Source organism: Notamacropus eugenii, chromosome 3 (assembly GCF_028372415.1).
Source record: "Notamacropus eugenii isolate mMacEug1 chromosome 3, mMacEug1.pri_v2, whole genome shotgun sequence".
In the NCBI taxonomy this organism is placed as follows: domain Eukaryota; kingdom Metazoa; phylum Chordata; class Mammalia; order Diprotodontia; family Macropodidae; genus Notamacropus; species Notamacropus eugenii.
Genome location: NC_092874.1, coordinates 295,002,307 through 295,027,572, shown reverse-complemented (window position 1 = coordinate 295,027,572; position 25,266 = coordinate 295,002,307). Strand labels below are relative to the sequence as shown.

The 25,266-nt window shown below is 45.3% G+C and overlaps 2 protein-coding genes across 2 annotated transcripts; both read right to left on the bottom strand.

Moving 5' to 3' along the window:
• Positions 1–427: 427 nt before the first annotated feature.
• Positions 428–3,791, bottom strand: LOC140534691 (galectin-1-like). The gene is made up of 4 exons (XM_072656000.1): positions 3,570–3,791; positions 1,721–1,797; positions 1,147–1,315; positions 428–655 (listed from the first exon to the last, which is right to left on the bottom strand). The coding sequence occupies exons 1-4, from the start codon at positions 3,576–3,578 to the stop codon at positions 509–511; spliced, it is 402 nt and encodes a 133-aa protein (XP_072512101.1). The 5' UTR covers positions 3,579–3,791; the 3' UTR covers positions 428–508.
• A 13,244-nt stretch (positions 3,792–17,035) lies between these two features.
• Positions 17,036–20,371, bottom strand: LOC140534690 (16 kDa beta-galactoside-binding lectin-like). Its single transcript, XM_072655999.1, has 4 exons — positions 20,205–20,371; positions 18,316–18,392; positions 17,760–17,931; positions 17,036–17,263 (listed from the first exon to the last, which is right to left on the bottom strand). Exons 1-4 carry the CDS (start codon positions 20,211–20,213, stop codon positions 17,081–17,083), a joined length of 441 nt encoding a protein of 146 aa, XP_072512100.1. The 5' UTR covers positions 20,214–20,371; the 3' UTR covers positions 17,036–17,080.
• Positions 20,372–25,266: the final 4,895 nt, after the last annotated feature.

Sequence of the window (25,266 nt, the reverse complement as noted above, 5' to 3'; positions counted from 1 at the left end):
TTCTCAGAATAATGTGGCAGTAGTTGTTGGGCTGCTTTTTCGTTTCTAAATGTTTTATTTTTTTAATTAAATTTTTACATTCCTTTAAAAAAAATTCTTGGTTCCAAATTCTCTCCATCTCTCTCATCCTTCCCTTATATAATTAACAAGCAAATAATGTGGTATCAAGCAGAATAATGTTATAAATATAATAAAAGAGTAATAGTGTAATAGAGTAATAGTGGAAAACCAGGTATTACTGACAATAAAGATGGTATTTTTTTCCCATTGGAAAATTACCCACAGACCCCAGATGGAGAACGTCTGTCCTAGAGAGTCACCAAAGGGCCACTGAGGTAAAGGAACTTGTTCAGGGTCACTCAGTCATCCTTCCCAACTTGAAACCCAGCCCTCTGTCTCCCAGACCAGAATAACAGACAAGGTCAGCTGTTATCATCATCGGCAAATTTATTAGTAAAATGAGACCCAAGAGTCAAAAATCATCTCAAGAGGATGTGATTGGAGCACTCTAATTGAAGTCCATGCTTCTAACATTGATGTCCCCATAAAATGACATAAAGTCTATTGTTTTTAAGTCAAGACGATTGGGAAAAGTGTTCTCCTGGCCATTATCCATTCTCACTACAAATTGCTTTCCTTCAAAGGTTATGGAAACCTGAATGGGGAGAGGACAAAAAGAGCTGAACCCAGAACCCTGTTCTTGGAGACAGGAAAACCTGGATCCAAATTCCACCTCAAGACACTTGGTACAAAACACTGTGTGACCTTGGGAAAGCATTTCTTCATTCTGACCCTGTTTCCCTCTCTCTAAAATGGGACAGGGCCGGGGACGCGGCCGGGGGAGGGAGGGTGAGACTAGCTGAGCCCTGAGGTTCTCTCCAGCTCCAAAGAGTCTATCTGTATCTTACTGGGACCACAGACCTTCCCAACTCCCTCCATTTCCTACACCCTCACTAAACTGCAAAGCATGCTGGGCTTCTTGCCACTGATGTGTGGAAACCTGATGACCCCTTTTCCTGCTAATTTTCCTCTTTTTCCCAACAAAGTTTGCTCCCAGGGCTCTTCTCTCAAATGCAAAATCTCCCAGAGATCCCCTCCTGGTCCTTCCCAGCTCTAATATTTTGTACTCTGATTCTCTGCTCTTACCTCTGAACTCATATTTTCCTTAAAAGGGAAGTTGGTCTCCTTTTGTTCTGTGCCCCAAACGCCTTCTTTCCTAGAATTGTAGACAATGATGTTTTGGCCATAATAGTTGAAGCGAGGATTGAAGTGCAGGGCAATGTTTTCTTCATCCTTGCCCAGGTTAATTCTAAATCTGGGAATAGAGAACACATCTCCATCATGGCCATGGGTCCCAGAGCCTTGGAAACCCCCACTCAGAAAGTACCAGAGAGAAGACCCCCAAAGGGACTCTCATCCAATCCTGTTTTGAAGCACCATGCCTTTCCTTCTGCAGTCCCCTCCTAGCATCACCTGGTTTAACAAATGATCATGGTACACATTTTACTTTCTACAGAGACCTCTGTAGGTCACTACCTGTCTAAAATGTCAATTCCAGCTCCTGGGAAGATCCTGATGCTGAGTCCTGGCCCTGCTATCTGGGGCTGAGGTCAAACCAACTTGGTGTTTCTAATCAGGGGTCAAGTGCAAGCAGATGTGTAAAGGATTCAGCCCACACTCAGAGTTAAACTTTGTTTTACCCTTCCCATCTCACACTCACCCGGAGGCATTAGCCAATATATCTCCTTTTACTTTCACACACATTCCAGGCTGGATGTTCAATCGAAGATTAAATTCCTGAAGACACCAAGTAGAATAAGGTTAGAGCAGCCTGGGAGCTGAGGGGACCCAGAGCTTCTAATTGGGGAGGAACCACTCCCCACTTTAGGAGAGCAGACTCTCTTCCAGGCTAGTTAATGCTGAAGTAGGAGTTAGTCTCAGCTCTGTGACTTTGGGGGAGTCCTGTTAGTTACCCCATCTGTTAAATGAGGAACTAAGCTAGATGATTGATTCAAACCAATCCTCACTTTACAGATTGAAAAACTGAGGTGACCTTTCCCAGGTCACCAAAGTGAGCAACAGAATCAGAAGTGGAATCCAAGTTTCCTTAGGCCCAGGCCCATGTTCTCTCTGTTACACAGGCTGCCCTAGCACCATTTCTGGCTGGCATGATATGCGTCCTGGCCATTGGGTGAAGCTGGAAGGGAGGAACCTGGTGCTACCTCAAGAGTAGGAGATAGACTATACTAATAGAGAATCTCTCGTAGCTAATAAGCTTTAACTTGCCTTCCTCACACTCCCGACCATTGTCTTGCCCTCCTCTGATCTGCCATCACCTCACTTAACAGGAAGAGAATTTCTCAAAAGGAAGGTTTTCAGAAAGAGCTTCCCCCATTCCCCAGAGTCAAGTCTTAGTCCCAATCTAGAGCAGGAGCCAGCCATGCCCAGGAAAAGGGGAGTGGGCAAGGGAGGGCGAGGTTCACAAAGAATGGGGAATCAAGGAAGACCCTGGCAGAGACACTAAGATCAAGGACCCCTCCAAAGGAAGAGTGATGGAGCTGGGAAGCAGAGGTGTGGGACGCCTCCTTGTTCTAAATCAAAGGAGAAGTAAGGGTAGAGAGCAAGGGTTATCTTGTGAGTTGATTTCCTAGAAAAGATGCAAGACATGTATTTTGTGAGGTTAATTAGGTCTCGTTTTTAAAGGGGACAGGATTAGAATTTGAAAGGACCTGAGGACTCCTTTGCCTCTTGCCCCTCCCAGTTGGCCCTCTCCAGCCTCCTCCTTTTCCAGTGGAGCCTCCTCAGCCTGCTCTCTTTCTGTAGAATCAGCATGGCTTGGAGTTAACTACACAAGACAGTCAGTCATTTCAGAATGTCTGATACTCTGGCAAAAGATTCAGCTCTGCTCACCTCTTCCCTTTACCTTCCATCTCAACTCAAGGAAGGGGATTTCCCACATCCTACTCTACCCCATGCAAATGAAACCCCTAATAGCCAAATGTCACCCTACTCCAGGGTTGGGGAACCTTCCTTCTAGAGGCCACATGTGGTTTTCTAGGTCCTTGGGTGCAGCCAATCCTTTTAGTGAGGGGATTTATTCTTTGAAGTTTGGATTCAGTGAAAGGATCACGACTGAAGACCTAGAGAGCCACTTGCCTCGACGAGGCAAGTTCCCCATCCCTGCCCTACCCTACCCACTTTCCCTTGCTCCCCTCTCCCCAGGATCTCTCTGGACTCACTAGCTGGTCAAAGACCTTGGGTCAGCAGCCAGGTATAAGGTCAGCTTCAAGATGGTGGGGGGAGGGGGATGGAGAGACAGCCCTAGCACGGGGTGAGAAGATCAGGGTGTGGGGAGGAGGGGGGATGGAAGAAAAAAGGGAAAGGTATTTCAACCATAACAGAGGAAGAGGAGAGAATTCCCATCTGCTTCTCGAGTCTCCGGGATCCTTTTCAAGCACCAACCCCAGAAGATCCCTCACCCTTGGACCCTCAGCCTATACCCTGCAGAAGGACACCCTCAATCTATACCCTGCCAAGGATACCTGCAACCCATACGCCAGCACACTCACTTGGGGCATAACGCTCAGCGAGAAATTCTCCTGCGGCTCTCCTGGCTGCGCTCTGACCCTGAAGGATGACCTTCAACTACAACGCAAAGATGGTAAACCAGGGACGCGTCGGACCCTTCAAATAGACTGTCAGGCTCCCGGCTTTCCAGAGTCCAGATCAAACACCCCACCCCAGCCCCGCCCCTCGAACTTTTCGCCAAGCAGGAGTACCAAAGGGGAGGGGCCGCAGGTCAGAGGCGGTGCCGGCGGAATTCTTGAAGTCTTTCTGGAAAGGTCAGCCAATGAAGGTGGGGACACCCCTGTGGCCACACTTCATCCTCCCCAAGCTCTATTCTTTTCTATCCTTTTCCCCAAATCAACCCCCCAAACTGTCCTTTAGGAGATGAGGTTGGGACGAGTGGTAGAGATTAGGGGAGCCAGTGGAGAGTTAGTTGAGAATGACCAAGAATCTGATATTGGCTGGAAGGGCCTGTGGGGCACACTCTGAAGGGAAGACCATAGTTTGGGCCTGGGTGAAAGTCAGCCCCTTGGCCTTCACAGAGTCCATCTGAAGGGGGAAATCCCAATTAGAAGATGGCAAAACATAGAGAAACTTAAGAAAGCAAGTGGTTTCTTAACAAGTTTGGAAACTGAGGCCCAGGGGTCACTTGGGCCTGAGGAGCTGAGCTAGGATTTTTACCCAGGCCCTATGACCCCAAGGATGGTGCTTTCCAACTGGGTCCCAGGATAGGGGCCCCAGGAATCCTGTGATACACCCTCTCCTCGGACACCCGCAGAAATCTCTCCTAACAATGAGACAATGAAAGAAATGTGCTAGGTCTGAGGGTACAAACCCCTGTGATTTCATTAAACAATAATGGTTTATGGAGTGGGGATGAAGGAGATATGAGCGACCTGAGTGAAAAGAAGTGATGTTCTCTTGCAATCTTTTTCCTCTTTTACTCTTGTGTCTTGTTCCTCTCTTCAGGAGGGGACCTTCCCCTGTAAGACATATACATTCTCTCATCTTTAGTTTGCTCATCAGTAAATTGGGATCCTAATAGTACTAAAAGTGGGACATTGTAGTGGATAGTGATCCACTCCCTCAAAGTAATGAAGACCTAGGTTCAAATCCCACCTTCTAAGTCACCTAACTTTTCACAACTTGAGGTCACCCTCTGAAAAGGGTGTTCTTAGAGTGGGGTTCACAGATCTCCCTAGGGTCCATGCATAAATTACAAGGGATTTATAAACTTAGAGAAAAAAAAGAAATTACATCTCTATATTTACTGGATTTTAACTGAAACATACATGACCTTTTATATTTAAAAAGCCACATTTTTATCAGAAGAGCTTCACCAGAATCTAATTTTCAGAGAAGGTGCTGACTTGCTTTTGGAGGGAATTTGGATCTCCTGGGAGTTCCCTGTAGATACAATGTCATAGCAGATTTGTTCCCTGTCCCTATCCCCTAACAGAATCATCAAATCTCCACTTGGAAGGGCCTTTAGGTATCTCTAGAAATATAATCTTCCTCTGAAACACTCCACCCAAGCAGTCATCTATGTTCCCCTTGAAGACTTCCAACAATGGGAAACTCACTTCAAATAATGGAAAACTCACTCCCATTGGTATCAACTGATTCCAGTTTTGGACAGCTCCCATAGTTGCATTGAATGGATAAGTCCCTCTGCACTTTTCCCCAATTCCTCTTGGTTTTGCCTTTGGAGCTGAGCAGGACCAAACAGGCAAAGCTCTGGTACCCAAGCCCAACACCCCAAACTATTCTGTATACCATAATCTATCTCAAGGGCAAGAGAAGCACTCCATAAGCCTTGGAGAGGTTGGAGAAGCAAAAACCATGATCCCCAGGCAGAGGGAGCTCCCAGCAGTAAGGCAGAGCAGACACAACTCCCCTCTTCCCAGACCCCTACCAACCCCAAGTGCCTCATATTCTGAGCCTGATTGCAGCCCCTTCCTTTGGCTCTCCCACTCTTGCCCACCCCCTGTATTGCCACCTGTGTGACCCATGGGCAAGTCATATCTCTACTCTGAATCTCAGTTTCCTCCTCTATGAAAAGAAGATAACCATATTTGCTCCAAATCCCTTCCTAGTTGTTCTGGCAAAAGATTAAATGACCAAGGAGACAAAGGCCATCTTCCAAGTTTATCCAAGTCTTATGCAATGCTTGGCAATTGCCCAACAAACCAGGACACATGTCCTGGAAGACCACAGACATCTCTTATTTTATTGGCACCCCAGCCCTTCACCACCCCTCCCTTTGTCTCACCCCCTTTCCTCAGCTCAAGAGGCACCATGGTCCTTCTTGCCATTACCATCCAGCATTAGAGTTTGCTTCCAGGACTCTTCTGTGAAATTCAAGAGTCAGATAAGATTAGGTTTTGGGTCCTATCCAGATGGAACATTCCATGCTCTGATTCTGGCTTCTTAGCCCCACCACACCAGCATAAAGGAGAAATGGGTTTCTAATCTTTGCAGCATGAGTTTTCCTGCCTGGATCTGAGGATTATGATTTTGGTATCTTTAAGATGGTTGAAATGCAGGACAATGTTAAGGTAGTCCTTCTCTATCTCCAACATACTCCTGGAAATATAGAATATAATTCCATTATTAGCATGGGTCCCAGAGTCTTGGAAACACACCACTCAGAGAATGCCTGAGCTAGAAGAACCCCAAAAAGTTCTCATTCAGTCCTGACCTGAAGTACCATGGCCACTCTTCTCAGTTCCCTCTCACCCAGATGCTGTCTAAGAAGTGACCATGGTACATATTTTTCTTCCTCAAGAGATAGGGAGTTCACTCACTCTCCAAACTGTCCTTTCCAGCTACTGGGAAGTTTCTGCTGGGAACATTTTCCTGATGCTGTATCCTGGCTCTGCCATTGAAGGCTAAGGCAAAAACTTGATGCTTCTAATCATGGGCCAATTGCAAACAGGTGTGTACAGGATTCAGCTCTTACCCAGAGTTAAATTTTGTCTCTTCCTTCCCATCTCACACTTACTACTTGGCATCAGTTAAAACTTTTCCCACCATTTTTATGTAGGCTCCCGGTTTGAAGTCCAAGTTACTGGCAACAATGAGCTAAAGAGACAAAGCACAGCATGATTAGGGCTGCCTGGGAGCTGTGGGGACCCTGACCTTCCAGTTGGGGAGGGGCCATTCTACAAGGAATTTTTAAGAAAGCAGACTCTCCCCAAGCTCATTAGTGCTGAAGGGAGTCTGTGACCTTTGGGAAACCCCTTTATATCTCTGGGTCTCACTTTCCCCATCTGTTAAATAAGGAACCAGGCTAGATGGTTGATCCAGTTGACTCATTTGGTGGATCAGAAAAGTGAGGCTCCAAGAAGCAAGAAGTGAGCTTAAGTCACATAAGTGAGTAACAGAATCAGAAGTGGAACCCAAGTTTTCCCTGAGTCTCAAACTCACACTCTCCCCAACCCAGTGGCTGCCTCAGTGACATCTTAGGTTTAAATTGCATGTGTCCTGGTACTTGGGCAATAATAAAGGGAGGACAGTGGTGAACTATATCTCACTGGAGAAACTCTCTGGTAGCTTGGTCAGCCTTACTTTCCCTCTCTCACACTCTCCAGCTATTGTCCTGCCCTCTTCTTCCTACTTCTGAAGCTGTTATCATCTCATTAAATAGGGAAGGAATTTCATAATTTCATAAACTAAAGCTAGTATTTACTTGAAAAATTATTAGCAACATTTAGCAACATTTATTTACATATTAAGTCAAAAACATCAGTGGATAAATTTCAATGGAAGAGGTAAAAATATTGATAACAATGCAGCTGTCTTTGCTACCAGCTTATAGTACAGTTAAAATGTCAAGGAAAATAAAATTTGTTGAATCATTTCCTCACTATGGAATTACTTCTAATCATGATGCTGGTGTGGAAAGCACTCTTTACTTACTTTAAAATGAAGTTTTGGCTCCAGAGAGCATGAAACCAGCCAAACTAACAGGACATCCTAATACCAGTCATGTATCATACTGCAGTAAACCAAAGGAATATTTTGAACAAATTTTAAAATCTTCCATCTTAAGAAAAACAATGTTTTGAGTAATTTGCTCTGGTCCACGAAAACTACTGACTTGCATTTTGTGACATTTCCTATTTAATTGCAAGAACTGGAAAACACTGCCTGATAGAACATCTCTTGTTACCTGCTGCTATTAAAATGTAATAAATAGTTCATGGGAAAAAGTGTGGGGATGAAATTCATAAAATTATTTTCTCAAATGACACAATTTCCACAATAATTTCTGAAATTAGTAATAAAAAGTTCCAGCAGCTTATTACCAGGGTTAATGGCAGTCCAAAATTTGCAATACAGTTAGATAAAACAAACGATGTTTCTAAGATGACACAGTTGTTACTTTATGTAAGATATGCTTATGAAGGAAGCATACATGAGGTATTATTATTTGGTTGCCCTTTCAGAGGGCACACAGAAGCAGAAGATATATATATTTTGAAGTTAATGAATTTTTCACAAATGAATGTATGGATATATGTATGTGTATCTATATCTCCATATCTATATCTGTTATATTTATATCTATCTATATATAATATATGTATATATGCCACCAGAGTTAGATGTTGTGCTTCTCAATATTATCGAATAATTAACTTCATTGAAAGCCATGCACTTAGCAGTCATTTGTTTTTAAACCTTTGGAGAGACCTGGATTCTGATTCAAAAAGCTAATTACTATGTGCAGAGAGGTAATCTGGCTCTCAAGAGAGTAAAGTTGAAACAGACTATTGAAATTTAAAGATCAAGTGTTATATTTTTGACTGAGCAGAAATCTGATTTTGTTAATATTTTTCATTATGACTCATGGATTTCAAACTGTTATTTCTCAGATGTTTTCAAAAACTCAATGATTCAAAATTGTCACTTCAAGGAAAAATTGTAATATATTTATATTAAAAGATAAAACAAAGTTTTATTAAAAAGTTAACATATGGAAGAATGGGGCAAGGGAGGAATGGTTCTTCAGAAATGTTTACAGACAGACATGATTTTATAATTGAAACTAACCTTCCAAAGATTTAATGTCAGGTGTTGTAATTGAGTATGTGGAATGTCTGTCGACAGAGTTTCTGAAATGATTCCCTTCAAATTTTGATTCTAAACAACTAAGTTGGGTACAAAAACCATACTCAAGTGAAATCAAAAACATCAGCCATCTGCCATTAAAAGGTCAGGAACAATTTACTGGGTTATCTACTATCACAGATTTAAAACTTCAGTTTCCTAAAATATTGTTAAGTGAATTTTGGCTTTGGAGTAAGGTAGAATTTTCCACAATTTCTGAAATGGCCCTAAACATACTTCTGCCACTTTTTAGTAGGTATTCTCAGCATTGACAACCATAGCATGAAAATATCAGTCAACTCTAAAAGACGTTGAAGATGCTCTGCACCCTGCAGTATAAAACATTCCGCCAAGATTTAATCCTTTAGGCAAAAATAAATAAGGAATCCATCTCCTTAATATTGCAAATTTGCTTTCATCTGTACTGTATGGTAAAATTATATGTATACCAAAGAATTGTTTCAAAATAAATATTTCATGATTTCTTATCAGTAAATATTTGACTGGTATACCAATATACCAGGGTCCATGTAAAAATTTCTTGGGTGAGAAAGGGTCACAAGTGGAAAAAATTAAAGAAAGCCTTGCCGAAAAGATTACTGTGCAGAGTATTCACACAGGGCAAGCACTCACATCATGGTCAGAAGAAGCAGTACAAAGACACTGTGAAGTCTCTCTTAAGACCTGTGGAATTGACTGTGTGATATGGGAGACCCTGGCACAGGACCACCTTGCACAGCATGCCCACATGAGAGAAGGTACTGTGTTCTATGAGCAAAGCAGATTTGAAATATCTCAAAGGAAACCTGGGATGTGCATGTTGAGAGAATTCACTCTAAATATTCACATGGATTATTTGTGCCTGACCTGTGGTAGATCACTCTGAGCTCCCACTGGTCTCATCAGCCACAGTCAGAGGCACTTTAACTTGACCCTAGCATAGTAATGTCATTTTGGTCCCCTTCAAGAACCAAGGACAACAACTAACTAACCAGGTGAGTGTCCCGCACTTCCCTGCAGCCCAGTTCTTCCATTTCAAACTTTTTTCCAGCACAAAAGGGGAAGAGATGTATCTCAGGGACAGGACCAGTGGAATTTTTAAAAGCTTTCTTGGCGGGGTAGCCAATCTAGGAGGAGACAATCCTTTGCTCACTCCCTTTCATATCAATCTCCATTCTTTTCTAGCAGCTTCCCCACATCCAAACCCCCAAAACTGTCCCTTGTGAAATGGGATTGTGGGGACTTATACATTAATTGGGGGAGCTAAAGGAAAATTACTTTTAGAATACACAAGAATCTGATATTTTTAGGAAGGGACTGGGAGTGATATGGAGGAAAAGCCATGTTCTGGTCTGGGTGAGAATCAGTCCCCTGGCCTCCAAAGAGTTAATCTGAAGGGTAAAATCATAAGCAGAGGATGTCATATCATGGAGGGCCCTAAGAAACCATCTGATTTCTTAAATAGTAGGGAAACTGAGGCCATAGGGTTACTTGGGCAGTGAGGACTTGAACCAGGCCTTGTACCCAAGTCCTTTAACCACGAGTCAAGTCCTCTTTCCACTATATCACAGAATTAAATATCCATATAAAACTCTTCTAAATTGGGAAATTGAGATGTAGGGAGAGGACCTTTCCTTAGATCAGGGTTTACTGAATTTGAAGTGGTTCCTTAGAGAATGAGGTGGCTGGGAGGAGGGCAGCAAATCAGTTTGATCTCCATTTGGGATGGGGAATCAATGAGTCTACCCAAACTCTTTGGACATCTCCTTCCAGGATCAGGGGGTGTCTCCAGCCTAAGTGAACCCTGTGAAGGTTTGCCATACCTTCACTTTGAAGGAAAGAAAGACTGGCAAGGTGCCTGAGGCTGACTTTTGGTTTTCTGACCTGCTGTCAGAAATCATTCTCTGCCCTGTCTGTATCATGAGGCTGGAGGAAGGCAGGCTGAGGTGCCTCAGAAAGCCCTGCCATGCCAGCTCAAGGAAGGGAGTGGCAGGGACACCAATGGGACCCTTGGGTGCTGCCAGAGAATGGGACCCAGGCTAAGGGCCTCAGAGAAGCCTGTGTCATAGCCTTACTTCAACACTCACAGACCCTTCTCCTGAAAGTGAGACCAATGGAAAAGAGGCATAAGGTCAGAGGATAGAGGGCCCTGTGATTCCACTGAGCCAAAGTGGTTGGTTGAGGAGGGTATGAGGAGGTATGAGCTCCCTAAGGGAAAGAGAAGGGATCTCATTTTCCCCATCTTCCCTCCTCTTTCAGCCTTGTCTCTTGTTCCTCTCATGAGGGGGATCTGAAGCTTGAACCCACAGCTGCAAGTCACTTCAATTCTCTGATCTTTAGTTTCCTCCTCTGAAAACTGGAATCATAATAGAATTAAAAGTAGGTCTTTAGAGTTGAAAGAGATCCACTCCCTCAAGGTCAAGAAGACCTGGGATCCAAATCGCACTTCCCAAATCACCTAACTTCTTAGGGCTTGAAGCAATTCTCTCAGGTAGTTCTTAATCTGGAGTTCACACATCTCCCCCTGGGGGCCAGGGGTAGATTATAAGGGATTTGTGAAGTTGAAGAGCAAAAAAGAATTAGATCTTTATTTTCACTGAACCTTTACTGAAATGTACTATTTCCTTCTATTTAAACAGTCACATTGTTTTTTCTCAGAAGAGCTTCACCAAACTGCACATGGAGTCAGTGACACGAAGCAGTCAAAGAACCTCCACTGTAAGACTCTATGTTTCAGAGAAGGTGCTGATTTGTATATGGAGGGAAGCGCAGGTTTCCTCACCTAGGAGTTCCCTATACATACAATGTCATCAAAGATCTGGTCGCTGTCTCAAACCCTTAACAGAATCATCAAATCTCCACTTGGAAGGGCCCTCAGACTAAAATCTTCCTCAGAAATATTCCCCTTAGAGGTCATCTAGGCTTCCCTTGTTCCCTATGACATAAACTGGTTCCACTTTTGAACACCTCTCATGGTTGCATTGAACGGACAGATCCCTCTGCACCTTTTCCCAATTCCTCTGCCTCTGCAACTGTTCAGGAACAGGCTGAGTCTTCTCCTGTAGGACAGCCCCTCTGTACCTTTGGACAAGGCTCAGGTACACAAGCCCAACACCCTTAACTATTCCTTCTCCCACCAACTTTCTCAGGGATAACAGAAGCACTCCATAAGCCTTGGAGAGGCTGGAGAAACAAAACCATGCAGAGAGAGGGATCTGCAGTGATCAGGGTAGAACAGACCCAGCTCCTCTCCTACAAGCCCCTCCCCAACCCCAAGTGCTTCACATCCTGAGCCTGATTCCAGCTCTTTCCTCTCCCCCACAGTCCTGGCACTACCCCGGTCCCTTACCACCAGCATTGACCGCAGTGTGACCCATGAGCAAGTCATATCTCCATTCTGAATCTCAGTTTCCTCCTCTTTTAAAAGGAGATAAAGATCCTTACACTAAATCTCTCCTTAGATATTACAGTCGAAAGATTAAATAACTGAGAGACAAAGACTGAGTCTTCCCGTTTATCGATGTCTTAAGTAATGCTGGGCAACTGCCCAAGAAACTAGGATCCAGTCCCTTCCTCACCTTAGGGCTGCACCCGAAATAAAGGGAGATAGAAATTTTATAGATGAAAAACATTCCATCAACCAAGGAAACTTAATTAAAAGGAAATAGTACAATATTAGATAATCTGACTTCTAATTAGATGAAAGATTGAGAACTGTCTTAATTGGGAGAGAAAGAGACAACAGTTACAATTTTCTGAATTCAGAAAGAGAGGTATCTGACTCTGTGCCCATATATCTGTATATAACCAAGGAATATGGAAACACTGATTGGTCAGTACAGGGACACTTTTCAGAAAAGACATCTAGCTTCCTTGAGATATGGAATTGTGGGAAAACTCCTTACATCAATTTTGGACCTGGCCAGGGTTCTTGTCCCCAATACTTAGGTCCTTAGTTAAGGGTCTCCAAGCAGCAGGAAGAGGTGGTCCTCATTCCCAGCCATGGAGAGCTAGGTTCAAAGAATACAATAAAACTTTCTTCCAATTCCCACTATTGAAAAATGTTTCCTCTCAAGAAGGAATTTGGACTAGATCCAGGGTTAAACAGAAAAGGAAATGCACTAGCTCCAAAAATGAATTACAGGATGGAGTCAGTATAGATCACTCAATTCCCACCATTAATCACATGCTCTTCTGCTCCTTTTCAGTCCCCTCAATTCTCCTTTTTAATTCATTATGGAGCTGAAAACCCACTCCTTCATTGAATCACTTAACTAGGAGTTCATTCATCAGCATTTTCATGAATTAATGTCTAAAATTAGCTGTCATGTCCCCAAACTCAGAGGCCAGAGTAATTTTGACGAGAGAGACAGATCAACAAGGTGACAAAGAAAAGTTCAACATACACACAAATTCCATGAAGCAAAAGGCCAAAGCACAACAAAAATGATGACCAGTATTATCTAAGAGCAAGCTTCCTTGTACCCTAGTAACCCATTGCCATAGTACATTTCATCAGCATATTTTGACTCCCAGAAGCCTCCTGTAGCCCTCAGATACCAGCACAGATCTTCTCTTGGACATTTTGGATGAGGTCTCATTCTCAAGGCAGCTCTGAAGGGCTCTCTGTTTCTAAGTTTCTTTCCTTCTGTTTCTTCCCCATCATGTACCCATGAAAAGGAAGCTGAAGTTCAGTGTGAGCAGGTGACCATTCCTGGCCACACATTTGTCAGGGCAGTGTCAGAATTCTAACCCAGGTCTCTCCTACTTTCTCCTTGATCACAGGTGATACAGGGAAGCCACATGATGTCTAGGAGTTCACTCACCCTGCTCTGCTTGGTGCCCATCCCCAGTCAGGGCTCTCTGATTGGTCCTAGTCATTCTTTCCCTCCAACAGATGACCACATGCTCTCAATAGAGTTGGCATTGAGTGAAGTGTCCTGGATCTGCCCAGCCAACCTAGGAAGGCCATTGGAGGGCCTCTAAGGCTTAATCTACCTTCAGGACTCAGTTTATTCTGACCAGAGATATGGTATTCCTGCTCATACCCCACCTTCACTTAGGGTTCTAAGTAGCTCCCTCTGCCTCTCTCAAATCTCTCCCTCCCCAAGATTTTCCAAAATTTGGGGTTAATGGGGTGACTTCTGTGGGCCAGACAGAGGTCAGTTGAGTATGGGCAGGAGAGCTCTGATGAAAGCCTCTAACTTCACCCAATACACAGATACCCAGGAATTAATATTGATTCAGTTCCAAGTTTCTGGAATGGAGGAAGAGGAGAGTTGGGTAGATTTAAAGGGGACATGGTGACCCCTCTTACAATGTCGTAATACCTTAATAAATAAACTAGTAACAGAAAAGACCTGGACCAGTGGGACAAACACACCTACAGTCCCAGGTAAAGGGATTGAGGGTCCCACCATGTCCCATCACAGTTCTTGGGGTGCAGGTTCCTCTTTCCATTTCAAATCTGGGCAGGAGCCACATGGACCCTCCAATTGGCATTCAGGGCACCCCCTCCCATTGCCCCACTAGAAACTGGCACTTTAATGGATTCCAACCATCTGATTGGTCCCTTAAGAGACAGGCCTCACTGATTCATGCTGATTAATGCTCCAAAATTTTGAACCAACTGGATCCAGGGCCCCAAGATCAACACACTGCTAGGTGCGTGTGTGTGTGTGTGTGTGTGTGTGTGTGTGTGTGTGTGTGTGTGTGTGTGTGTGTGTGTGTGTAGGGGAGAGGGGAAGTCCCTGAACCAGACAAAAAACAGGAGTTGAGGAAATAATGGTACTTAGTGTTCCAACAGAGAGTCCCTTGAGATCATAGATTCAGAACTGAGAGGAGATCAGAGGTCATCTAGTGTAACATCCTCATTTTTACAGAGGAGGAAACTGAGGCATCCTGTGTCCCCAGAGTCATAGCTTCTCAGTCTGGAAGAGAGAGAGTGGGGTTAGAAGAGAATTTAAGGCAGCATTGACAGAGCAAGATTTGAGAGAAGGGGGAGGTGGGATCAGAAGGTTGAGGTGGAGGGGATGCTGCCATTAGGGGAATGGTAGGAGATGAAAGTGGGAGGTAATGGTGGGAGAGGACACCTAGCCCAAGGTAAAGGGAGAAGGGATAACTAGGTCTCTTGGGGAACTGGGAGGCAGGTCCTGACCTACTGACCCAGAAGATGGAGAATCTTTCTCTTTGTCTCTCTGTCTCTGTCTGTCTGTCTCTCTATGTTTCTCTTTCTCTCTGTCTCTGTCTCTCCCTCTCCTTTTTACTCTGATGTGTTGTGATTGGAGGGAATGAAATTTCCACACTGGATCAGGATAATGAGGAAGGAGTTGTCTCCTGAGAACCATGTAAAAGAGACCAGGGGAGAAGACATTTGAATCAGATGACAACCTGACCTCTTGGTTGCTCTGCAGCAGGTCAGGTGACCTCAGTCTCCAGCCCTGCTATCAAGTCTACCATACTTTCCACTTCGTAGTGGGCTTCTTCCCAGTCCCCCCAACTCCTCACCGTCTCTCTCTCTGTCTCCCTCTCTCTGCTTTTCTCTCTCTCTCTCTAAGGCTGTGTCTCTCCCTCTCCCCTTTTCTCTGATTTCTTGTGGTTGGGGGGAGTGAAACTTCCAACCTGGACTGGGATAGTATAATGGAGAAGGGGTTGTTTCCTGAGAAGAGTGAAAAAGAGACCAGCAGAGAAGAAATGGGAATCAGATGGAAGTCCATCCTCTTGGCTGCCCTGCAGCTGGTCATGTGGCCTCTGTCTCCAGCCCTGCTATCAAGCCTGATATACGGTCCACTTAGTAGTGCAGTCCCTCCAGGACCTCCCTGTTTCTCTCCCAGTGCTGTGTTCTACTCAAGGAGGTTGTGTCAATGTGCAGTGATCAAATCTCATGATCTAAGGCCATTACCTGACCCCACAAAACAGGCTCAGAGAGGGATTAAGGTCTGCCCTCAGACATGCAGTCAATTCCCAGCACAGGCTGCCCTGGAACCTGGCTTTCACCTTTGGACCACCAGGCGCATGGAAACTCTTTCCATTCAGGCCTGGAGGCTCCCTCTCATTCCTCTCTCTGATTCTGGGCCTAGCCTAGAGTGAAACATCACCTGCCTTTTGCTGTGGGAAGAGTGGATGTGGTGAGTGGGCTTCTTCCAGCCTATCAGGCCTTGGGACAGGGCCAGACCCAGAATGATAAGACCATCTCTCAGCACTCACTGTGGAGGCCCTGGCCTCTGTTTCAGAGAACACAAAGTATCCTTTGTCTGGGGTGATACAAAGCCTTTGAATTGGGAACTGAACAAGAACCAGTGATGTTTACCAATGTTTGAGAGCTGAATTCTTTCTTCCTTGCATGGTGGGAAGATATACTGGGTTTTATTTTACTTCAGAGGTGGAGAGACCAGTGAGCTCACAGAAGCGTCCTCAGAGGCCATCTGATCCAACTGTCTCCCCTTATGGAGGTGGAAACTGAGACCTGGGGATTGACTTGGGCCTCTAGGAGCCTAGGCATAGAGAGCTGGAATGACATTGGTTGCTAAGTTCCTCATTTTACCCTTGAGGAAAGTGAGGACCAGGTTCTTCTCCAAGGAATTCTAGGCAGTGAGGATCAGAGGTCAAGTTCAAACCCAATACCTCTGGTTGCAGACGAAGTGAATATCTTTCCACTCTCTTCCCATCTGGCCTCTAGATGGCTCTGAGCTTCCTTAGGTTGGTTCACCAAGGGACACAGAGCTTCACTGTTTTGTACTCAACACCTTTCAAGCAGGTGGGTTTGACCACAGTCAGTGCTCTGGTCCCCTCCCTTCAATAATACATAGAGGTTCTCCTGGAAATTACTACTTCGGAAAATCTCTTCACCATTGCTAATCAGGTATAGGTCAGGACTTCTAAATGCTCGTAACATCTTTTTGTGCGATGGTCTGGGCACCCGACAAACGGGGCAAACCCAGGGATCCCTTCTCAGAATAATGCGGCAGTGCTTGTTGTGCTGTTTTTTCATTTCTGAATGTTTTTTAAAGTTACATTGTTTTTGTTTTAAATTCTGGTTTCCAAATTCTCTCCATCCCTCTCATCCTTCCCCTATCTAATTGACAGGCAAGATATATGGTATCAAGCAGAAAAATGTTATAAATGTAATAAAAATACAGAGTGATAATGGGAAAACCAGGAATTAGTGACAATGAAGATGGTTCTTTTTTCCCATTGGAAAATTACCCACAGACCCCAGGTGGAGAACATCTGTCCTAGACAGTCATCAAAGGAACATTGAGGTCAAGGGACTTGTCCAGGGTTACTCAGCCATCCTTCCCATCCCCAAACCCAGCCCTCTGTCTCCCAGACCACAATAACAGACAATGTCAGCTGTTATCATTATCACTAATTTTATTAGTAAAAAGAGACCCAAGAGTCAAAATGCATCTAAAGTTGAATTGCTTGAATCAATCTTATTGAAGACCAGGCTTCTGACTTGGAAGTCCCCACGAACTGCCATAAAGTCTACTTGTTTTAAGCCAAGGCGATTGGGGAAACTGATGGTGAGTTTGTTATCCACATTCACTAGAAATCGCTCTCCTTCAAAGGTTATGGAAATCTGAATGGGAAGAGGACAGAAAGAATTGAACCCAGAAAATTGCTCATGGAGACAGGAAGACCTGGTTCAAGTCCCACCTCAAGACACTTGGTACAAAACACTGTGTGACCTTGGGAAAGCATTTCTTCATTCTAAGCCTGTTTCCTCCTCTTTCAGATGGGGAGGGGAGAGAGAGGGTCAGACTAACTGGGCCCTGAGATCTTCTCCAGCTCTAATTCTAGGATCATAGCCTGGGATACCAGAGTCTACTTATATCCTACTGGCACCACAGACCTTCACTACTCCTTCCATTTCCTACACCCCCACTAAATGCAAGCCATGCTGGGCTTCTTGCCATTGATGATTGGAAACCTGATGACCCCTTTTCCTGCTTATTTTCCTCTTTTTCCCAACACAGTTTGCTTCCAGGGCTCTTCTCTCAAATGCAAGGGGTGGTGAGATCAACTTCTGGTCCTTCCCAGCTCTAATATTTTACAGTCTGATTATTTGCTCTTACCTCTGAAGTCGTATTTTGCTTAAGAGGGAAGAAGGGCTCCCTTTGCTCTGTGCCCCAAACACCTTCTGTCTTAGAATTGAGAATGATGATGCTTTGGTCATGAAAAATGTTGAAGCGAGGATTGAAGTGCAGGGCAATGTTTTCTTCATCCTTGCCCAGGTTAATTCCAAAACTGGGAATAGAGAACACATCTCCATCATTGCCACGGGTCCCAGAGCCTTGGAAACCCCCACTGAGGAAGTGCCAGAAAGAAAATCTCAAAGGGACTCTCATCCAATCCTTTCCTGAAGCACCATGCTTTCCCTTCTGCAGTCCTCTCCTAGCAACACCCTTTTAAACAAGTGACCAAAGTACATATTTTAATTCCTCCACAGACAGGAAGCTCACTCTAGGTAAAATGTTCATTCCAGTTCCTGGGAAGGTCCTGCTAGGAAGTTTTCCTGATGCTGAGTCCTAGCCCAGCCATGTGGGATTGAGGCCAAAGCAGCTGCTGTGTAAAGGATTCAGCTCTCACCCAGGGTTAAACTTTGTTTTAATCTTCCCATCTCACACTCACCCGGAGGCATTAGCCAATATATCTCCTTTTACTTTCACACACACTCCAGGCTGGATGTTCAATCGAAGATTAAATTCCTGAAGACACCAAGTAGAGTAAAGTTAGAGCAGCCTGGGAGCTGGGGACCCAGAGCTTCCAATTGGGGAGGAACCACTCCCCACTTTAGGAGAGCAGACTCTCTTCCAGGCTAGTTGATGCTGAGGTAGGAGTTAGTCTCAGCTCTGTGACCTTGGGGGAGTCCTGTTAGTTACCCCATCTGTTAATGATGAACTAAGTTAGATGATTGATTCAAACCAATCCTCACTTTACAGACTGAGAAACTGAGGTGGCAAGAAGGGAGAAGGGACGTGTCCCAGGTCACCCAAGTGAGCAATGGAATCCTAAGTAGAATCCAAGCTTTCCTTGAGTCCCAGCCCCATGTTCTCTCTGTCACACAGGCTGCCCTAGCATTATCTTTGACTGGCATGATATGCGTCCTGGAACTTGGGCAATGATGAGAAAGGAAAGGACGAACCTGGTGCTATCCCAAGAGTAGGAGATAGACTATACTTGATGGGGAAACTCCCTGGTAGCTAGTTAAGCCTTACCTTGCTTCCCCACAATTCCCAGTCATTGTCCTGCCCTCCTACTTATTCTTTCTGAGCTACCCTCATCTCACTTAACAGGGAAGGAATTCCTCTTCAGGAAAGTTTTCAAGAACAGCTTCCCACATCCCCCGGAGCCAAGTCTTGGTGCCAAGCTAGGTCAGGAGCAAGCCATGTCCAGAAGGGAGTTGTCAGGGAGGGGGAGTTTCACAAAGAATGGGAATCAGTGGTGAACTTGGCAGAGAAACTACGATCAAGGAATTTAGCTTTGCCTGTCCCCCATCTCTCCGAAAGAAGAGTGAACAATTGAGGGCAGCACAGGAGTGGGGCGCCTCCTTGTTCTAAATCAAAGGAGAAGGGGGAGGGTAGAGAGCCAGGGTTATCTTGTGAGCTGGTTTCCTAAACAAGAAGCAAGACAGGTATTTTGTGAGGTTAATTAGGTCTTCTTTTGAAAGGGGACAGGACTAGAATTGGGAAGGACCTGAGGACTCCTCTGCCTCCTCCCCCACCCAGTTGGACATCTCCAGCCTCCTCCTTTTGTGGTGAAGTCTCCTCAGCCTGACCTCTTTCTGTAGAATCAGCATGGCTTGGACTTAACTCCACAAGAGAGTCAGTCATTTCTGAAAATCTGATCCTCTGGCTGAAGATTTAGCTCTGCTCACCTCTTCCCTTTCCCTTCCATCTCAACTCAAGGAAGGGGATTCCCCACATCCTGCTCTGCCCCATGCAAATGAAACCCCTAACAGCCAAGTGTCACCCCTACTCGAGGGTTGGAGAACCTTCCTTCTAGAGGCCACCTGTGGTTTTCTAGGTCTTTGGGTGCAGCCAATCCTTTTAGTAAGGGGATTTGTTCCGGGAAGTTTGGATTCACTCAAAATGCCGCACTTGAAGATCTAGAGAGTCACATGTGGCCTGGAGGAGGCAGGTTCCCTATCTCTGCCGTACTCTGATCCATGCCTAGTACCACTTTCCCTTGCTCCCCTCTGTAGACTCACTAGCTCGTCAAAGACTATGGACCAGCAGCCAGGAATAGGGTCAACTTCCAGGTGGTGAGCGGAGGGGCAAGGGAGGGACAGGTCTTAGCAGAGCTGGCAATATCAGGGTATGGGAGATGGACCAGAAGAAGCGAATGGTATTGCAGCCCATATACAGAAGAAGGGTAGAGCACTCCCACTCGCTCGGGAGCACAGACTTCGCGAGTCTCCGGATCCTCTGCAAGCACCAATCTCAGAAGATCCCTCATCCTTGAACCCTCAGCCTATACCCTGCCAAGGGCACCCGCAGCCCATACGCCGGCGCACTCACTTGGGGCATAACGGACGGTGAGAAATGTTCCTGCGGCTCTCCTAGCTGCTTTCGGACCCTGAAGGATGACCCCCAACCACAACGCAGAGACGGTAAAGAAGGGATGCATCGGACCCTTCAAATAGACTGTCAGGCTCCCGGCTTTCCAGAGTCCAGAGCAAACACCCCACCCCAAGCCCGCCCCTCGAACTTTTAGCCAAGCAGGAGTTCCCAAGGGGAGAGGCCGCAGGTCAGGGGCGGGGCCAGCGGAATTCTTGAAGTCTTTCTGGAAAGGTCAGCCAATCAAGGTGGGGACACCCCTGTGACCACACCCCCTCCTCCTCAAGTTTTGTTCTTTCCCCCAGATCAACCCCCCCAAACTGTCCTTTAAGCGATGAGGTTGGGACAAGCGGTAGAGAGATTGGGCGAGCCAATGGAAAGCTAGTTGAGAATGACCAAGAATCTGATATTGGCGGGAAGGGCCCGGGGGCCATACCCTGGAGGGAAGACCATAGTCTGGGCCTGGGTGAAAGTCAGCCCCTTGGCCTCCATAGAGTCTGTCTGAAGGGCGGAATCCCAACTGGAGGAATGCAAAGCATGGAGAAACTTAAGAAAGCAACTGGTTTTTTAACAAGTGTGTAAACTGAGGCCCTGGGGTCACTTGGGTCTCAGGAGCTGAGCCAGGACGTCTACGCAGGCCCTATGACCATCTATGACCCCAAGTATGGCGCTTTTCTCACTAGGTCCAAGGAGAGGGGCTCCAGGAATCTTGCGACATGCTTTCCCCTTGGACAAGAGCAGAGCTCTCTCTTGACACTGAGATTAATGAAACAAAGGTGCTATATCTGAGGGTACAGGTTCCTGTGATTTCATTGAAGAATGATGGTTGATGGAGTGAGGATGAGGGGGATATGAGCTCCCTGAGTGAAGAGAAGTGATGTTCTCTTGTCATCTTTCCTCCTCTTTCACTCTTGCCTCTTGTTCCTCTCCTTCAGGGGACCTGCAGCTTCCAGACATATACATTCTGGGATCCTCAGTTTGCTCATCTGTCAATTGGGATCCTAACAGAACTAAAAGTAGGGCATCACAGTGGATTGTAATGAAGACCTGGGTTTAAATCCCATCTTCCAATTCACCTAACTTGTCAGAGCTCGAGGTCACTCTCTAAGATAGGGGCTCATAACCTGAGGTTCACAGATCTCTCCAGGAGCCATGTATAGATTACAAGGGACTTGTGAACTTGGAGAAGAAAAAAGAAATTACATCCTTATAACCACTGCAGGCTAACTGAAATGTGCATGTCGTTTTACATTTTAAAAAACACATTTTTTGCCAGAAGAGCTTCACCAGGCTGCCCAGGGTGAGTCAGTGACACAAATCAGTCAAAGGGCTTAGGCCCTAAGACTACTTTTCAGAGAAGGTGCTGACTTGTTTTGGAGGGAATTTTGCTCTCCTGGGAGTTCCCTGTAGATATAATGTCATAACAGATTGGTTCCCTGTCCCTATCCCCTAACAGAATCATCAAATCTCCACTTGGAAGGGTCCTCAGGCATCTCTAGAAATATAATTTTCCTCTGAAACACTCTCCCAAGCAATCATCTATATTCTCTTTGCAGACTTTAAACAACAGGAAACACACCCATTAACAGGAAATTCACTCTCACTGGCTGCAACCAGTTCTACTTCTGGACAGCTCCTATGGTTGAATTGAAGGGACAGGTCCCTCTGCACCTTTCCCCAGTTCCTCCTGTTCTGCCTCTGTGACTGAGCAGGAGCAGGGTCACTCTTGTCCTGCAGGACAGTCTGTCTGTATTTTCAGGCAAGGCTCAGGTACACAAACCCAACAACCATAACTATTCCTTCTCCCACTATCTATCTCAAGAGCAAGAGAAGCACTCCATAAGCCTTGGAGAGGTTGGAGAAACAAAAAGTATGATCCCCAGGCAGAGGCAGGTCTGGGCAGTGAGGGGGGCAGAGCAGATACAGCTCCCATCCACCAAAGCCTCCCAATAACTCAAAGTACCTCTCATCCTGAGCGTGATTGCAGCCCCTTCCACTCCACAATGGTCCTGGCCCCACCCCACTCCCCCACCCCCTGCACTGCCAGCTGTGTGACCCATGGGCAAGTCATATCTCCACTTTGGATCTCAGTTTCCTTCTCTGTTAAAAGGAGATAACAATTCTTGCACCAAAATCCCTCCCTAAATGTTATAGATGAAAGATGAAATAAATGAGGCAAGAAAGGCTAGGTCTTCCAACTTATCAATGTCTTAAGCAATGCTGGTCAACTACACAACAAACGGGAATTAGGTCCCTTCCTTACCTTAGGGCTGTTCCCCAAATAAAGGGAAACAGAAATTTTATAGATGAAAAACATTCATCAGATGAGGCTATTTGATTTAAAGAAAATAGTACAATATTAGATAATCTGACTTCTAATTAGAGGAAAGTTTGGGAACTGTCTTAATTGGGAGAGAAAGTGTCAACAGGTGCATTTTCCTGAATTCAGAAAGAGATGTGTCCCATTCTGTTTCCCCTTTATATAGTCAAAGGAATGTGGCAACACTGATTGATCAGTACAAAGCCACTTTTCAGACAAGACATCTAGGTTGCTTGAGATACAGAACTGTGGGAAAACTCCTTACATCAAATTTTGGACTTGGACAGGTTTCTGGTTCCCAATACTTAGGGACTTCATTGAGGATGTCCAAACAGTAGGGAGAGGTGGTCCCCATTACCAGCCATGGAGGGCTAGGTTCAAAGAATACAATAAAACTTTGTCCCAGTTCCCACAGTTTAAAAAAATTGGGGCTAGACCCAGGGTTGAACAGGAAGGGAACTGCACTCCCTCCAGAACTGAATTACAGGATGGAGTCAGTATAGATCACTCAATTTCCAACATTAATCACATGCTCTTCTGCTCCCCTCAGTTCTCCCTTTTGATTCATGGTGGAGCTGAAAACCCTCTCCTTCACTGAATCATTTAACTAGGAGTTAAATCCATCAGCATTTTCATAAATTAATGTCTAAAATTAGCAAAGTCATGTCCCAGATGAACTACTCAGAGGCCATACAATGGAGTAATTTTGACAAGAGAGGGACAGATCAACAAGATGACCAAGAAAAGTTCAACATACACACCAATTCCATGAAGCAGAAGGCCAAAGCACAACAAAAATGATGACCAGTATTACCTAAGATCAGTGCTCCTTGTACCCTGGTAACCCACTGCCATAGTACATTTAGTCAGCATATGATGAATCCCAGAAGCCTCCTGTAGCCCTCAGATACCAGCACAGATCTTCTCTTGGACATTTTTGTTGAGGTTTCATTCTCAAGGCAGCTCTGAAGGGCTCTCTATTTCTCAGTTTCTTTTACTCTGTTTCTTTCCAATCATGTTACCGATGAAAAGGAAGCTGCGTTTCAGTGTGGGGAGGTGACCCCCCTTGGTCACACAGCTTTCAAGGCAGTGTCAGAATTCTAACTTAGGTCTCTCCTACCTTCTCATTGCTTACAGGTGATACAGGGAAGCCACGGGGTGTCTGGGAGTTCACTCACCCTGCTCTGCTTGGTGTCAGGGCTCTCTGACTGGTCCTAGTCATTCTTTTCCTCCAACAGATGACCATATGCTCTCAATAGAGGAGGCATTGAGTGACCTGTCCTGGGTCTGCACAGCCTATCTAGGAAGGCCACTGGAGTGACTGTAAGACTTAATGTACCTTCAGGACTCAGATTATTCAGTCCAAAGATATGGTATACCTGCTCATAGCCCCACCTTCCTTTAGGGTTTTAGTTAGCTCCCTCTAGAGTGAATAAGAATTTGATATTGGAGGGAAGGGCTTGGGGGTCATACTCTGGAGGGGAGTCCATAGTCTAGGCCTGGGTGGGAGTCAGTCCTTTGGCCTCTAAGCAGTCCATCTGAAGGGAAAAATGCCAATTGGAGGATGGCAAAGCATGGAGAAACTTAAGAAAGCAACTGGTTTCTTAACAAGTGTGGAAACTGAGGCCCAGGAGTCACTTGGATCTGAGGAGCTGAACCAGGACTTCTACTCAGGCCCTCTGACACCAAGTATGGTGCTTTTTCCCACTAGGGCCTGGGATAGGTACCCGAGGAAGCCTGGGACACACCCTCCCCTTGGAAACCCATAGACTCTCCCCTGACACTGAGACCAATGAAACAAAGGTGCGAGGTCTGAGGGTATAGGCCCCTGTGATTCCACGAAATTAAAGAGTGATAGTTGATGGATTGGGGATGAGGGAATATGAGCCCCCTGAGTGAAAAGAAGTGATGTTCTCTCTCCATCTTTCCTCCTCTTTTACTCTTCCCTCTTGTTGCTTTCCTTAGGGGGACCTGCACCTGCAAGACACATACATCCTCTGATCTTCAGTTTGCTCATCTGTAAATTGGGATCCTAATAGAATGAAAAGTAGAGCATCATAGTGGATAGAGATCCACTCCCTCAAAGTAATGAAGGTGTGGTTTCAAATCCCACCTTCCCAGTAACCTAACTTCTTAGGGCTCGAGGTCACCCTCTAAGATTGGGGTTCTTAGCCTGGGCTTCACAGATATCCCCAGGAGCCATGTGTAGATTATAAGGGATTTGTGAACTTGGAGAAGAAAAAAGATATTACATCTTTATATTCACTGAACTCTAACTGAAATGTATATATCCTTTTATGTTTTAAAAAGACACATTTTTGTGAGAAGAGCTTCACAAGACTGCCCAGGATGGGTCAACGACACAAATCAGTCAAAGGACTTATGTTCTAAGACTACTTTTCAGAGAAGATGGTGACTTGCTTTTGGAGGGGATTTGGCTCTCCTGTGAGTTCCCTGTAGATACAATACAGATTGGTTCCCTGTCCCTAACCACTAACAGAATCATCAAGTCTGCACTTGGAAAGGCCCTCAGGAATCTCTAGAAATATAATGTTCCTCTGAAACACTCCCCCTAAGCAGTCCTCTGTGTTCCCCCTGAAGACTTCCAACAATGGGAAACTCACTCCCACTGACATCAACTGGTTCCACTTTTGGACAGCTCCCGTGATTGGCTTGAATGGACAAGTCCCTCTGCACCTTTCT